Source organism: Rosa rugosa, chromosome 7 (genome assembly GCF_958449725.1).
Source record: "Rosa rugosa chromosome 7, drRosRugo1.1, whole genome shotgun sequence".
NCBI classification, from domain to species: Eukaryota; Viridiplantae; Streptophyta; class Magnoliopsida; order Rosales; family Rosaceae; genus Rosa; species Rosa rugosa.
The window spans coordinates 9,915,126-9,930,099 of NC_084826.1; the positions used below are offsets into that span (position 1 = coordinate 9,915,126).

A 14,974-nucleotide genomic window follows, 5' to 3' on the forward strand; every position below is an offset into this window, starting at 1 on the left:
ACCTATAGTTTTTGCTAGTTTCCCTAGGAAAATTTCAGAGCAATATCTTATTGTACAAGAACAACTAGTTGGTGTAGTACCCTCTTATTTGTTCTACCTTAGCTCTAGGGTCAGGCTCATTCTGGCTTCTGTATGCTCCCCATTGGGATGCCCTCATGAGCGATTTCAATCGCTAATTCAATGAACTTTTCCTTTCCTTTCAAAAAAAAAAAAGAATATGATTTGTTTTGTTGTTAATAATAGATTAGCAACAAATGAGATACAACAAAAAATACATTTTTTCCATGATTTGTAGAAATTTACAAATACAAAATAGAATTGTTCTCCCATAAAAAAAAAATTAAAAAAAAAACCTAAAAGGATATAGCAGAATTGTAAAAAAAAATAATAATAATAATAAAATAAAATAAAAATGTTATTTCATTCAAAAGCCAGGGGTAAAACCGTATTTTCAATGAACAGTGTTATGAATATTGCTCTAGCGGCTTTAGTATATGTATAAATACAATTCGAAACCCCACTTGGAGCTCATAAACGATAGAGTTGTAACTAAATCCCTACAAAGACAGTCATTTATGTTTTAACAAAATTTTATATCCACTGTTTGTGGAGTATAGAATCTAGAAAGAAGTGTGATTTCAGTTGGTAGTTGGATCTCTGTTGTAGTCTACAATATCTCTGTTAGTCTTCCACCATAATCAAAGGAAACCGTCTAATTAAACCCACAGGTTCAGCAAATAGGCCAGAACAAAGACGAATGTGACATTGAAAAGCATGGTGGTCCATCCTACCCGTCCAAGGACTCTAAGTAATCTGGGCCCGAATGTGGTTTGGGGGGCTGATGTTTGAGCTGCATTCCCCGCAACTTCACGAGAGGTTTCCGAAGTATCTTCATCTAAATCCTCCTCCTGATCATCATTCTTCTGATTTACATCCGCAGTCTTATCTCCATCTTCTTCGGTTCCAACCTCGGAAATTTCCCCCGGCTTCTTGTCAAATAGTCCCTTGAATTGTTTCCGTTGCTTCTTCTCAACTTCCTGATATGCCAATGAAAAGACACAGATGATATTGGATGATCAAGAATTCCCACTTCATCTCAAATAATGAATTAAGTTTGTTCATGCTCAACCCACCTGTTCCTGCTGCTTCACTTTTAGAAGAGCAGCTGTTGCATCTGGTTCCGTCGACTTGTCAAGTTGTATCATCTAATAGCATCCGGGATAGAAATCAGAAATGGATGACAACAATATATATTGATTAAACAAATCAAATATCAAGGAGTTTAAGCATTACCTTGTTGAAGTCACTCTTTGCTTCCTCAAAATCTCCAGCAGCCATGAAGGCCATTCCACGGCGGTAGAGAGCCTTAACATGTCCAGGGTTTGCCTCTATAACCTAGAAAGATCAGATACATAACGAATCAAGTTAAACAGATTAACTTGGCACTGCACTATCAACTATTTTGACCTCTTATACTGTTATATGTAATGAAAACATACCTTGTTGCATGTCTCAATGGATTTTCTGCATTCTCCCATTTTAAGGTAGCATGCAGCCACATTCAGATGTAGCAAATTCTTCAAACATCCAGAAACAAGTGCAACTTATCAATCACAAATGTAAAGCTATCAAATATACAGGTTTCGTTGCTAAGTTAGAATAGATGAAGATATTTCAATCAATAATTAAATAATTGGAAAAACATGCAAAGCAAGATGCTTACCCTCGTGTTTGAAAATGTTTTCCCTTCTTCATCATCTTGTGGATTAACGTGATTAAATTCCCGAAGCACCTAATAGCCCAGCAGATTGACAATAAAAGCTCAATGAACACATTTTCAATTATTTCTAATAGTTGGTGGTATTACCTCATCAGATTATCATTAAAAAAAAAATAATCAAGCAAACTGAGCTAATGGCACTTGCATACCAGTAATACAACTCCTCAAAGGATTGACCATGAAATGAAGGTATATTATAAGTTATAACTTCCTACAGCTTATCAGTTAATAACAGGCAGCAGCAACTCAGCAATGGGATCAAACGGACAACTGTTGTAGGAAAATATTCTTATATATGCAATTATGCATCACAAAATACTCATAATCCAAAATGAATCATGCATTGTACCAAAAAAAAAAAAAGGAATCATGCAGAGTACACATACAATACCTTGTCATACTTTGCCTTGGCAAGTTCAAATTTTCCTTCTTTAAATAGCCTGTTCCCCTGAAATGACAATAACGACACAATTCTAAGTTCCCATGATTTAGAGTTTGAGTTCCCCACTCGATTAATGGGATGCACAAATATAAAAAGAATTCAATACAACACTGAAACAACTGGGTATGTTTTGAAAATGACTCTGCATGCACAAAGGGACACATTTGGATAAGATGAGATTCTCCGTTAATACACCCAGTAGCTGCTAGATGATTATTTGTAGCTAACATTGAATGTTAGTAGTACATACTGTATTTCTTATCTTCTCTGCTTCATCTATTATGCTTGTAAAGTCCAAACCAGTCCAATCCTGCAATAGTATGAAAGTAAGGCATTAAACACATGGCTTAGTGCAATTGAAAGCATGGACCTAAGAAATACAGCTCTCAAGAACATGTTCGGATAATCATGTCCAGATAACCATGAATTGAAGATAAGCATTAGCCAGAGTCGCATCGCAATCTAGATCGCCCAGAGCTTTGATAATCAAGTCTACCTCTCTTCAGAACCACTAACGTTAAATGTAGAGGAGAATTATGCAGCCATTCTTAAAGTTACTTTGAGCAAAAAGCTAACTTTAGAAATTAAAGAAAAAATAACTTTAGAAATTACCTTTGGCATTTCAAAACCAAGAAGCTCGATTTCCCATTGAATATGAGCTCCTTCAGGAACATTAGCAGGCCTGGCGATATGGGGGAAAAACCAGTGACACATTTGAACTGGATGAACAAAAGAAATAATGACAAGAGACTTCCATTTTTGGTCTGTGTATTAATTTAGGATATTGTTTACTACAAATCATAATGAATTACAGAAGGTAAGGTAAGCTTGAATTCAAAAGGTAACCTAGCAAACTTGTCGTATGCATAATCAGGAGGACATGTGACCAGAGCTATCTCTCCAGGCAGCATCAAACGAACACACATTTCAAATCCCTCAGGCACCTTCATACACAAATAAAAGTTTCAGTACACTAAATTCCCCACCTAAAATTGTTGATATCAGAAACAAGGTTTCAGAACCTACGCCAATTGCATTGTGCAAATACATATATTGCGCTACCAGAAGAATGAAGATTAAAATCAAGTATAAATATTTCTCCTCAGAGATGGTGAAAAACTCACAAGGCCTTCTCCAGAACAGAACTCCAAAGGCTGACCATTATTGTTAACTCTCGTATCAAAGAAGATTGTCTTTTCCTCATTAAGAATCATGCCCTTGTAATGGACTCGTAGAAGGCTGTCGTGAAGAGGACAATCCATAGGAAACTCACCTAATTATTCCAAAATCCAAAATATAGTAAACACATTACATTTGAATCATTTATGCCTAAATTTAACATATGAACATATTAGATTAAAGGAATATACACAAAAAGTACCACTTAGTATAAATCAGAGTGAATTTGAAAGAGATAACGCTAACCACAATAGCAAAACATGTAGCATTTCATGATCTATGTTTTGTACTAAAATTTAGGTTCTTTGAAAAAGTGGAAATTCTAAAACCACACCTTTTCCATCACGAATACGCCTTTTAATCAGACGCCCATCTCCAAGCATGTCTCGCACCTTTTAATACATAACCATAGAGTTAGAACAGAATCTCAGACTTTTTAACCCACAAAAGAAAACTCCCTGCCAAATTAGCTACACAGTATTATCTGAAGACTATGATTTAGAATTAAGAACTTTGCACACCTGAATAAAGTGGACAAGCTCCACTTCAAAATGAACTTCTTCAACACCTTCTACCACAGGCAGGAAAGGAGATGGAGTCAAATACTGACTGCTGACATATATTACTGCCTTCTCTTGCCGTGACATTGTACCAATTCCCATCTCAAGACCTTTAGGTATCTAGTTTGTATTCAAAACATAATAGTTAGTAAAACAAAGTAGACTTCAAATGCACTTTTCTCCCACTCGGCCTGAAAACTGATGAGGCCTTTTCTCTGACTATTGCAGCGTTTTGAATAACCAAATAGGACCAACAAAGTAACAAAGCTGAGAGTGAAATTTGGACCCATCAGGTATGTCCAGCTAAAAGCAATATTACACAAAATAAAGAAAATTAAAGAAACAAAGTAACAGCCGAAAAATTATTCACCAACCTCAGACTTTCCAAAATTAAAGAAAAACGGTTCTCCTTGAGTACATGGAACAAGCACTTTCCCATCACCAGTCTTTGCAGAAATCCTGAGAACGGTCATATACCCGTCTTTAAGTGTTTAAGCATATTCCAATTTGTAGTACAATAAAGTAGCAGAGAAACTAGTTGGGAAGGAGGGAGAAAGGTTTATACCAGGCTTTTACTTCATAAGGTTCCCTTGGGGATTCCCAACCCTGACCTTCAGTTATTACCTGCCAAGTGTAAATAGGGAGTCCAGTATGAAATAAAAGTTTCAAATATGTGGGAAAGAAGGTACAATAAAATTTATAATTTGTTGTCTAAATCATCACCTACCCAACATCTTCACTTCATAAAATTTTCTTGTTTTTCATAAAATTCCATGTCATTTTCCTTATTAAATGTGATGATTAATCTTATGATTTCTAGACATTCTTCCATCAATACTTTGGCATGATACAAAAGAAATCTACGCTCCTGCAGCAGGGCTAAAATTTTAAGAATGCAGATTATAGTGATAGACGTCAATGACAAGCAAGTATAATTGCTTAATCATTTTAGTTCATCATAACCAAATCAAATAAAATGCAACAATATACGATTTCCAGTACCTTCTTCACAACTCCAAGGTCATCACTAACAACCTGAAAAAGAACCAAACATAAATAAATAGACAAGATTAGATCCACTGCAAGGTCAGGAGGAAACCTACATAGATAAACACAATGTGTTGATCACCATCTAATAGATAGTTGTATAAGCATAAACTACTTTCAACAGAAGCATCATTAATTTTCACATCTAATATTGAGATGAACATTTGCAAGGTGGATTTCTACCATACCGAAAACATTAAGGTTTTAAAATGACGGTTTTTATTCGGAATTCTTACCTTGGCTTTGAAGAAATCTATCATCTCAATCTCAAAATGAAGTTCATCATCCTTTGGAAAGTCACTGGGAGCTGAAAGTGGGCAATCATCCTCACCATAGTGCACTTGAGGTTTCATTTTTAACTGACATTAAACAAAAAATAAATAAAAATTACAATCTTATACAAAATGATCCAAATACACAAGCACAAATAACATTTCATCAGATATGAAAAGGCCTTTATTTATGTTTTTCTCTTCTTCAATATAGAATTTATCACCCTATAAGGTGTTTTCTAATTCTATAGAAAGCACACATGCCAGATACCACAACAACAATACAGAACCAACCAATTCAGGTTCAAATTCACCAATTTCACCTTTTTGCACACACATTCATAGGCAGACAAAACTCATGAAATTATGAAGATATTACCATTGCAATTTCACCCTTGGGCATAGTTGGAAGTCCTTCTAGCAATCCAACTATCATCTTGCTCTTTCCCAAAACACTTCGTATGGGGATTCCCTTGCCTGATGACAAATGAATATTGAATTCAATCAGTGGAATACAACATTTTCACATCAACTTAATCACTAAAAGCGAAGTGAAATGAGATTTCACAAAATAACTCGAAAGTGAATGCAAATTTAATGCAAATAATAACGTTTCCTATATTAATCTCTACAGAATTGTTAAAATATGCTTAGTACCACACAATTCAACTCACCTCCATATTCTGATCTTGAAGATTCAACAATAACTCCATCCAGTGTTCTAACAGTGCAATGATATATAACCTACAAAACAAACAACATAAATTATCTTCCACCATTTGCTTTCATACAAATTCAATTGCTAAATTGGCTTCAATAACCGCAATGTAAGCCCAACCTGATCACCATCTGAAGGTGTTGAATCACCTCCACCGGGTCTGATCACAGCTTTCATCAAGCTTCCGGCCACTATTTTCATCCTCCTATTACCAAACAAAAATCAACGAAATTCGAATAGCATTTCAATTTCCACAGATTCGTTTCTAACTTGCTAAAATTGAAGCTACCTACCTCTTTTCGTCATCGGTTGGTTCTTTCTTCGGCTTCTGTGGCGCGGCGGCTTCAATTACAGCCATCTCCGATCAACGTCGCCGAAAGTTCGAGAACGATGAAATCCCTAGCCGTAGAAGAAGCAAAGAGTTCCTGTTAGTTGAGCCAGTCGGAGTAGGAAGCTCCGTAAACACTCAATTAGCTTCGTAATCACAGAGCTTACCTGAAATTCGGATGGTTGAGGACGAATCCAGACTGATTGACTCGAGAGTCGTCGATTCTGGAAGCTTCAGTTCTCTATTTGATTTCCAATTTCAACGAACAGAGTTAACTAAAATGGAGGTCGGGGCAGTTGAGCACGGGAAAATTACCGCTGGTAATTGGTACCTTTATTTACTATTTTACTTTTCAGGACACTGGGTCGTAGAGATTATACGGTAGGGACACGGGCGGAGGATTAGGTCCGGTTTGGCGCCATATGTCAAGCTTAGGCCGGCTTCCAACTTTTTTTGGAGCTAGTAGTGACAAGTGGCACTACACTATTGAGAGTTTGACAACGTTTATGGTTGTTTACCGGATTATCTACCAAATAATGAAGGGCGGGATTTCGGTTTAAAATCATTAGGGCATCGAATTGTTGTTTACCTACTTTTTACGTCCTCTAGACTTTCTTTCTCTATAATCATCATCTTCGTCTAAGCTCGGTTGGAGAATCAGAGACAAGATCGACTTACGTCGTTGAAATTATGCTAAAGTCACAAATACAGTGTTGGTCTTTGGTTAGAAAAAGAATATTTGCTCGAGCTATGTTTAGGGATAATTAGTTCAAAGATGTGGATTTTGGGTTTATGACAAATGTATGGATGCTCATGCAATGGAGGCAAATCAGTGGTGGTTGCAAGTTGCAACAGAGATTGTGTGGTGGTAAATAATTCTCTTCTATTGAGAATGAGCATAAAAGAAAAGTAAAATGTAGACAAACGAGTTTAACAGTGATGTATTGAATAAACGATAATGCAAATATGAATTGTTTGTTGTATTATAAACGTGATATTAAAAATTGTAAGAGAAATTAAAATAAAAGTATTATTAGTGATTGTGACTTTCAAATTTTTATGCCTATTAAGAAAGTAAAATAATACTTGCTCAATTTCAAATGCAAATATATGTAGGTTGGAGAAAGAACGAATCTAACAGGATTTCACCTCCCAAACAAGTGTATCATTGCTTCTACAATACTTGATCTTACTCACCATTCCACACATTCTCCTAATCTAACAAGTATGACAACCAATTACCCATGAGTCAGTATTGGCAACCCATGTTCTATTCTAGGAGACAAAAACGGCCACAAGATAGAGTTGAAATGCTGGCCGACCTAGGCTGCTCTAGCTACAGGTAGTCTAAACAAGTAGCATCATACTTCACCAGTACTCCACGCTATTCCTATCAGGGATAGATATTTTCTGATACAAACCAGCAACTGGTATCAAGCCTCTCTTATGAGATGTCTATTGATAACTTGATCCGTTTCAAATAGACGGGTCTTGTTTGGGTCAGGACGAGGCGTCGTTGAATTTGAAAACCTTGCATCAAAATAGCAAATAAAACACACCTCGATTCACCTGGCCAATCGTTGGTGCTTTATCAGGTTTTGCCCTGTATATCCAACTAGGCCCACCAAGCGGATGAGACCCAGTCCAGTCCAATATATCAGGTCCGTGTTATAACCAAACAAATGGCAGTATGACTTGATGTATCACTGCTTCCAAACAAATAGCTGATGACAAATCATAAATACGTGTCATGCCTTTATACGCATAGGGCGCCCGTACGCATAACCATGCGCTAAATGCCATGATAAGCAACCACACTGTGAAAATCTTAATACACATTTGGTTCAAAGCTCAGATATTTTAGGTTTGAACTGTCTCTCAAGGAACTTTCATATCTCGAAAGCGAAACATTTAACAGCTAGGATATGTCTATCACGTTTCAAAAATCTTCAAATATCAATTAAAAGATTTTTTTTTTTTTTTTGAAATGAAGAAGAGCAGAGTCCCATCAAATGTTATTATTTATAGGATCTTTTTTTTCTAAACCCCACCCCACTACAACCTTTGATGGGGCTCGAACTCCTGACCTCTCATATGAGAAACCAAAGCCTTACCACCCCACCAAACACACACACCCTTATAGGATCTTTAAAAATGATTCACCTAGCTGAAAGACATTTTCTGCATCTAAATTTCGATAATAACATTATGTTAGTATATGCAAAATAAGAAAATTTTTGAAATCTTCTTCTAGGATCACGTACCGTCATCAAAATTTTTAGCACATTAAAATAGATCGTTATGATCATATGTATAGTTATATTACTTGTATACACTTACATTCTTTGAACAATATTATACATCTCTGGCATACACTAATTATTTTTCTATAAGGCGCAAAATTTAAAATTTAAAATTTACATGCGAGAAGTGCAATTTTTTATTTTTTATTTCTAATTTGTACTAAAATTACTATCGCGATACATTAAAGTAGCGTAGAAGAATTACAACCGGTGAACCATAAATGCGTCCGAATAGTAGAAGCGAAAATTGTAGTTTAATTCAAATAAAGGAGCTTGGCCACTTGGGGAGTGAGAAAAAAAGACGAAGGAATGGAATCACGGAAGAAGCTAGGTCTGACCCAGTCAAACTGACAAACCAGCGAGATGTAACGCACGCATACCCACTCACGCACCTCCTCCACCACTCTGCCAAAGCAATCCCCAGCCGCGTCTCTGGCGCGTGAACCCCCCAAACCTATAGCAGTAGTGCGCGCCATGTGATATTATTGAAACAGCGTTGCATGGCCCCTCGCGACGTGGCTGACACCACGCCACCACCCCATGCCGGCAAAACCGTCCTTTCCCGCCGGACCCCGCCCTGGATCCCACCCTACTCTTCCTTTTTTCATAAAAAAAAAATTTATTGATACGCCGAGTTCCGACAGCAAAAAAAAAATCTCAAAAAAGCGCGCAAATGACTCTCATTGGCTCATGCCACGTGGAAAAGAGCTGGCCACGCGTTGGTCCCACTAACGAACACCTCGCGACGGCTCTATTCGATGGTGGTGGTGCTTCTCTGTTAAGCAAAACCCCACTTTTCCCCTCCAGTTCCGTTTTCCTTAATAGTTTGTTAATTTAGCGACTAATTAAAAGGGATTTAACAACGACCCCGAGACTAAACAATCCAGCTTGCCGGACATCGGGAAAAGCAAAAGTCCTTAGGCAAGCAGCTTCTTCTAGAGCTTTTGGAACTGTCGCAAAGAATTACTATACTAATTAACGTATCCGCTTTCTTAATTAATCTTAATACAAGTTTAGACCAACTACGCAAGAAAAACCATGCCCCCGACACACTCCCCAAAAACATTAACTGCTCGACAAACACAGCGGCCGAAAAAATCTAAAACAAAAATAATACAGAAGAACACAGAATTTGCAAATACATCCTTTTATTATATCATAATAACGCTGCTGGACATGGTGTGTGGACAGATTGGGGAATCAGAAATACACGATTTGAATTTCAGAATTTAAATTCCCAACTGATATTTCTAAAGATCCCAACCTAATATTCCCAAAAACAAAAACCACAGAAGGGACCCACCACCATTTCTTCGATCCTTGAGCCCAGCCAGAAGAGAACAGAGAAGCTTGGCTGCTGTGCCTTACTGCTGCAGCTTAGCACCAAACTAGGCACATTTTATTTTTCACCTAAAAGCCCTAAACCCAGAACACACATTTCCTCCTCCTTCCTTCTTCTTTGTTCCAGCATCGTTTTCCCTGTCCTGTCTTTCTCAAAAACACTATTTTCTTTTGTCCTACACTCCTAATACTATTAACCCTATTACCTTTCCCTTTAATTCTTCCTAAAACCTTGTTCAATTTCCTTTTGTCCCTAAACAACCCCCTAAAAAACCCAAACAAACCCACAGCAGCTAGTAAGTCCACTCCTGGGGAAGCCTAATCTCATGGTTCACTGGTGCCTGAGGCCTCATCATGCTGCGATTCTGCTGAGCTATGGCGATGCTGTTATTCCGAAGCCGAAGAGCAAGTTCTGCAATTCACCATTATAAACCAAATAAGTAAAAACCCACATGGTAAAATTTCGATTAGCAAATAAGTCAAATTAGGAGGATGAGTTTCTTACCATAGTCAGGATTGTTTCTTCCATTGAAACGGTTATGGACTTGAGGCTGTGACTGTACGCCCATTTCTTCAACGTTCAACTTCAATGCATGGACTACTTTAGCTGGGACGAAAACCGTTGGGCAAGCTGTAAAAAAAAAGCACAAGAATAAGTGAATAACAGAATGTAATGAGCCCACCAAAAAATTAAATTACAAACAGTAGTCCACCAGACCAGATCTGAAATTTTCAGAGAAATTTATTAACTTTAGCACATCAGAACCACCCAGGCCATAGAAATCAAAGCTCCCCCCAAAAATCTTAATGATGTTGACCAACTGGCTTCAATGAAGAAGAAAACAAAATTTCCTTGTTGGGTTTTTAATTTTTTTTTTTTTAAATGAAACAAAATTGAGGGTGGGGTATGAGTGTGGACCGACCTTGTTTGGGTTGTTGCTTCTTGCCGCGAGGATATTCAGATGGGGTTCCGATTTGGCGGGGCAAGAACACACCAGTACCAGTAGACTCCTTTTTAGCTCCCATGAGAACACCTTGGAATCCAGGCCCATTGGGCTGAAACTGTTGCCGCTGAGCTTGTTGCAGTGGAGGCCAAGCCGACGGCGAAAGACCCAGAGGTCCATTGTTGCTGTTCCTGACTCGGTTCTGGACCATCGGATGGGACTGAGCCCGCTGGTGTTGGAATCTTCCGTTCGCCTGAGACTGAGCAAGCACCGCCGAGATGTTGTTCTTCAGAATCTGTTGCTGTCTCAACCGCTCAAACTGTAACCGAAAATAGAGGCACAAAATTTAGTAAACCGAAGCGCGTCCTCACAGAAATGGCAAAAGTGCTTTTTCGAGAAGTCGAATTTTTTTTTTACCTGCAAGTGCTTCTGGGAAAGCGACTGCTGTTGGTGCTGGAGGTAGTACCCGAAATCAGGGACAGTGACTGGAGAGGGCTCCCTTGGAGCACCCAAGATGCCTCTGCTTTTTTGGTCGAAACGCAAAGCTTCTTCCTGGATGCGCATCTTAGCCACTTCCCCTGCAGCCGCATGTAGCAGATCCCAAGTGGCCGGCGGCGACTGAGCGTTCGGGCTTCCCCGACTCGAGCCTTGTCCGCCGCAGCCGCAACCATTCCCGGCCGCGCACAGCGTCGATTGCGGTGAACCAGACGACACCCACGGCTGAAAAAAAAAAAGGGAAACAGAATCAGAACCCACATGAAAACGCACCGTTTTAAACTGTATTTGAAAAAAAATTAGCTTCATTTAGCATACCTTTGAGTTGTTCTTGGAGCCAAGAACCGAGTCGTAGCGCTTGTACTCGTCGTCGAGAGTGGACTGAGCCAGTTGGCGAGTCAGCCCAGCGAGATACTCTTCCTCGTCGCTCTCAGTCTCGCTGGACTCCACCGGGGAGCTGAAATCGGAGGAGACACCGAAAGCCCCAAACCCGGAGTAGGGAAAGTCGAAGGGAAACAGAGCAGTCTTGGGGCCAGCGTCCGTGTCAGAGCCAAACGAGCTCATCTTCCGGCTCCCGGAGTCAATCTTGGGACTGATTTCGTCGTCGGAATAGGTGAGAATCTCCTGAGGTAACCAAAACGCGGCGTCGTCGAACTCATCAGCCATCAGTGAAACCCTGGCCTCTTGATATAGCAAAGAGAGTGATGGAGGTTTGCTGCTGGGTGAAGCTATAATAATAGCCTCAGGGTCCCAAAAGGCCAAAGCAAAAGAAAGCACTGTAGGGGAGTGTGGGGGGAGAGACGACTATGGAGAGGATGGTGGTGAGTGAGTAGAGAAGAAAGAAACGAAAGCCCCAAGGGCCTTTTTATCTCTCACACACTCACCCCCTATCTCCTCTCTCTCTCTCTAACAGGTTAATTAATTATTAAGAAACTCCTCTATTACACACTCACGCGGAAGGAGAGGTGCGTGAGAACACGCGGAGTCACCCTGGAGGGGGAACGGTGGGACCCGGGGAGGAGGTGTCACAAACCCACACACCATGTGAGTGGGTGATGTGAAAGAAATTCTGAAACCCGCCCCTCTGCGCTACGTGAAAGCGTGTAGGAGGTGGGGGCCCACAGACAGAGTCCCTTCCCAGAGCGGTTAAAGCATTATTACCTTCCCCCAGAGACGAAACTCATCAGAGGCTGTCCGCAGTAAAAAACAAAATATGAGTACTTTTTACAGTGGCTTAGTAACAGCCGTTTGTGCTCGGCCTAAGTTCCACTTGGCAATTTCCCACATTGTCCTCCATGCAATGCCAAGAACAGGTAATCTCTTTCTTTGGATCCCTCTGCCCGACGAAAATGCCCCTCGGGTTTCCGATAAGGTTTGTACTTCTGGGTTAGTCATTTTCAGCCAAAGCCTGCTGCGAGATGCTATGGCAGAAGGCGATCTTTGCGCAGAGGGAGACCCAATGGGGGAAAACGGAATTTTACAGTGGGTTAAGGTAATAATTGAGGTAAACTGACGAATTTTTTGGGCCTGTGTGAAAATATGTTTGCTATTCTTTTTTTTTTTTCTTTTTTTTTTCTGGGTTAAGGTTAATGAGGAGTTGTCATTTCTTGTTTTGGGTAATAAGTCTGGTAGTTTTGTTCGAATCACGAGCCAAATCTTCGATTGGGTCAGTTGGTAATGATGTTGTTTCAGGATGGGAGTGTAAAATTTAATTACCAAGAACAGTTACGCTCTAATCACATGAATTTGGTGAATGAATACAATGAATTTGGGGTGAATTTGGATGGGTCAGTATTTGGGTGTTTAAAGTGTACAGGTCGCAATGATTGGTGATTAAGGATTCTTTCTACCCGTTTTGTTATTAATCACACACTAATCATACATTACCTTATTTATTTTGCATTACAGCATTAGTCGTAGCATTCAATTACGGTTCAAAAGACATTAGTCATCACATTTAATTACGGTTCAAAAGGCATGAATAGAGACTCATTTTTCTCGTCCCCCTTCCACCAAGAAAACGTTCTTTCCTTGTTAAGATAATTTCACTTCACGAATTTTTTTTTTTCGGAACCATTTTATTTTTTTACATAACATCCCGAAATAATGTAATGTGTTTTTATTACATCTATATATTATATTTTAATATGCACCATTTATTAAGAACTCTACTAAGAGCAACTCCAACAGCCTCCCCATATTTTGATTTTTCTTTATTTTAAGGAAAAATGAGTCTATTTTGCTTAAACAGATTCCCTATAACTATTCCCATTTTAGGGATAATGAGAAAAGAAAAAATAAAATTCTCTAAATTTACAGCAATCTCTAAAAATTTAAGGAATAATTATGGAGATTTTAGAGATTACTGTAAAATATGAAATCTATTGAAGTTGGAGAAGAAAAATAGACTAAAATTTTGACTTTTGCTTCCCTATAATACATAAATAACAGGAAACATGTCGGAGTTGCTCTAACTCTTCCATTTTTGACGTAAAGGTGATATACCAGAAAGATAAGGCTTACGAAAAGCAATAATACAGTTTATCAAATTTTCTCGTTATGTTATGTTGCGACTGAAAATCAAACAGGCATCACTACGTTTCATTATGCTATTAGAAAGTTGCGTCAATTTTATTACGGCTTGCCTCACTATATCAGACAATAAACATAAACTGTGCTAACGGGGACAAACTCCGCTAAATCATTTTGTTTGTCAAACGAATAAAGAGTATAAGTTGTCAAATAATATTTGACTAACCCTTATACCGTATCCATTTACTTAAAATGAATCATTTACCCATTTCTTAGTCCTCAAGTAAAGCTTTAGTCTTTTAGCACATAAACAGTCAACTTATGACAAATCACATACATAACTGGTTTTAATGTGTCATTTACCCTTTTTCTTTTTTACTGCAATACATTATTCAACTCTCCGATGATTGACTTGCTTCTAATCGAAGTTCCCCATCAATTTAATTATATACTCTCAACCATCCGAGTTTAGGTCTTCTTTTTCTTTTGTACTAGAAACCATACGAGTTGAGTTTGCAACACTAGTCTTGGATATTCCCCATGGTATATCAAATCACCTGCGCCTTTTACACTCAAAAGCACACATTTGTGAGTTGGGACGGTGGACATACCCAATCCACGTTCGGTCAAAAAAGTGCCATTTGTTACAAACCTAGGTACCTTTCCAACTGTTCTCACTTATCCTGAATACTAGTGTATGTATGCTACTATCTAGGATTCGTATCGTATCAAAACCCAGAGCTTGAAAACAAGGTGAATAGAAACAGAACCATATCCAGAAAAAGGAATTATGGATTGATGAATGGAATGGAGGTGCAACCATTTGGGTTTTGGAATCAACGTCATAACAAATTAACGGTCCAGCCATGAGCCATGAGATCCCCTAACATGGTATAGGAAATTAGGAATATTGAATTCTGTTTCTCATCTTGTTCTTGATTAACGTTTCTAATATTGATCTTCTTTCTTCAAAGTAGGACTTTTTGCTGATTTTTTTGACTCTAAGTACCGCCATTTATCTTCTTATTTTGCT

At 38.6% G+C, this 14,974-nt stretch overlaps 2 protein-coding genes across 2 annotated transcripts; both read right to left on the bottom strand.

Moving 5' to 3' along the window:
- Window positions 1-397: 397 nt before the first annotated feature.
- LOC133721251 (peptidyl-prolyl cis-trans isomerase PASTICCINO1) lies at window positions 398-6,651 on the bottom strand. The gene is made up of 21 exons (XM_062147818.1): window positions 6,494-6,651; window positions 6,292-6,397; window positions 6,119-6,203; window positions 5,955-6,024; window positions 5,660-5,757; window positions 5,245-5,367; window positions 4,964-4,996; window positions 4,527-4,585; window positions 4,336-4,420; window positions 3,923-4,081; window positions 3,736-3,793; window positions 3,347-3,495; window positions 3,069-3,166; window positions 2,835-2,904; window positions 2,473-2,532; window positions 2,172-2,228; window positions 1,724-1,792; window positions 1,500-1,577; window positions 1,294-1,395; window positions 1,134-1,205; window positions 398-1,037 (listed from the first exon to the last, which is right to left on the bottom strand). Exons 2-21 carry the CDS (start codon window positions 6,354-6,356, stop codon window positions 717-719), a joined length of 1,911 nt encoding a protein of 636 aa, XP_062003802.1. The 5' UTR covers window positions 6,357-6,397; window positions 6,494-6,651; the 3' UTR covers window positions 398-716.
- A 3,109-nt stretch (window positions 6,652-9,760) lies between these two features.
- On the bottom strand, window positions 9,761-12,273 carry LOC133721317 (uncharacterized). Its single transcript, XM_062147894.1, has 5 exons — window positions 11,728-12,273; window positions 11,332-11,634; window positions 10,894-11,233; window positions 10,476-10,601; window positions 9,761-10,382 (listed from the first exon to the last, which is right to left on the bottom strand). Exons 1-5 carry the CDS (start codon window positions 12,073-12,075, stop codon window positions 10,264-10,266), a joined length of 1,236 nt encoding a protein of 411 aa, XP_062003878.1. The 5' UTR covers window positions 12,076-12,273; the 3' UTR covers window positions 9,761-10,263.
- Between the last annotated feature and the right edge of the window lie 2,701 nt (window positions 12,274-14,974).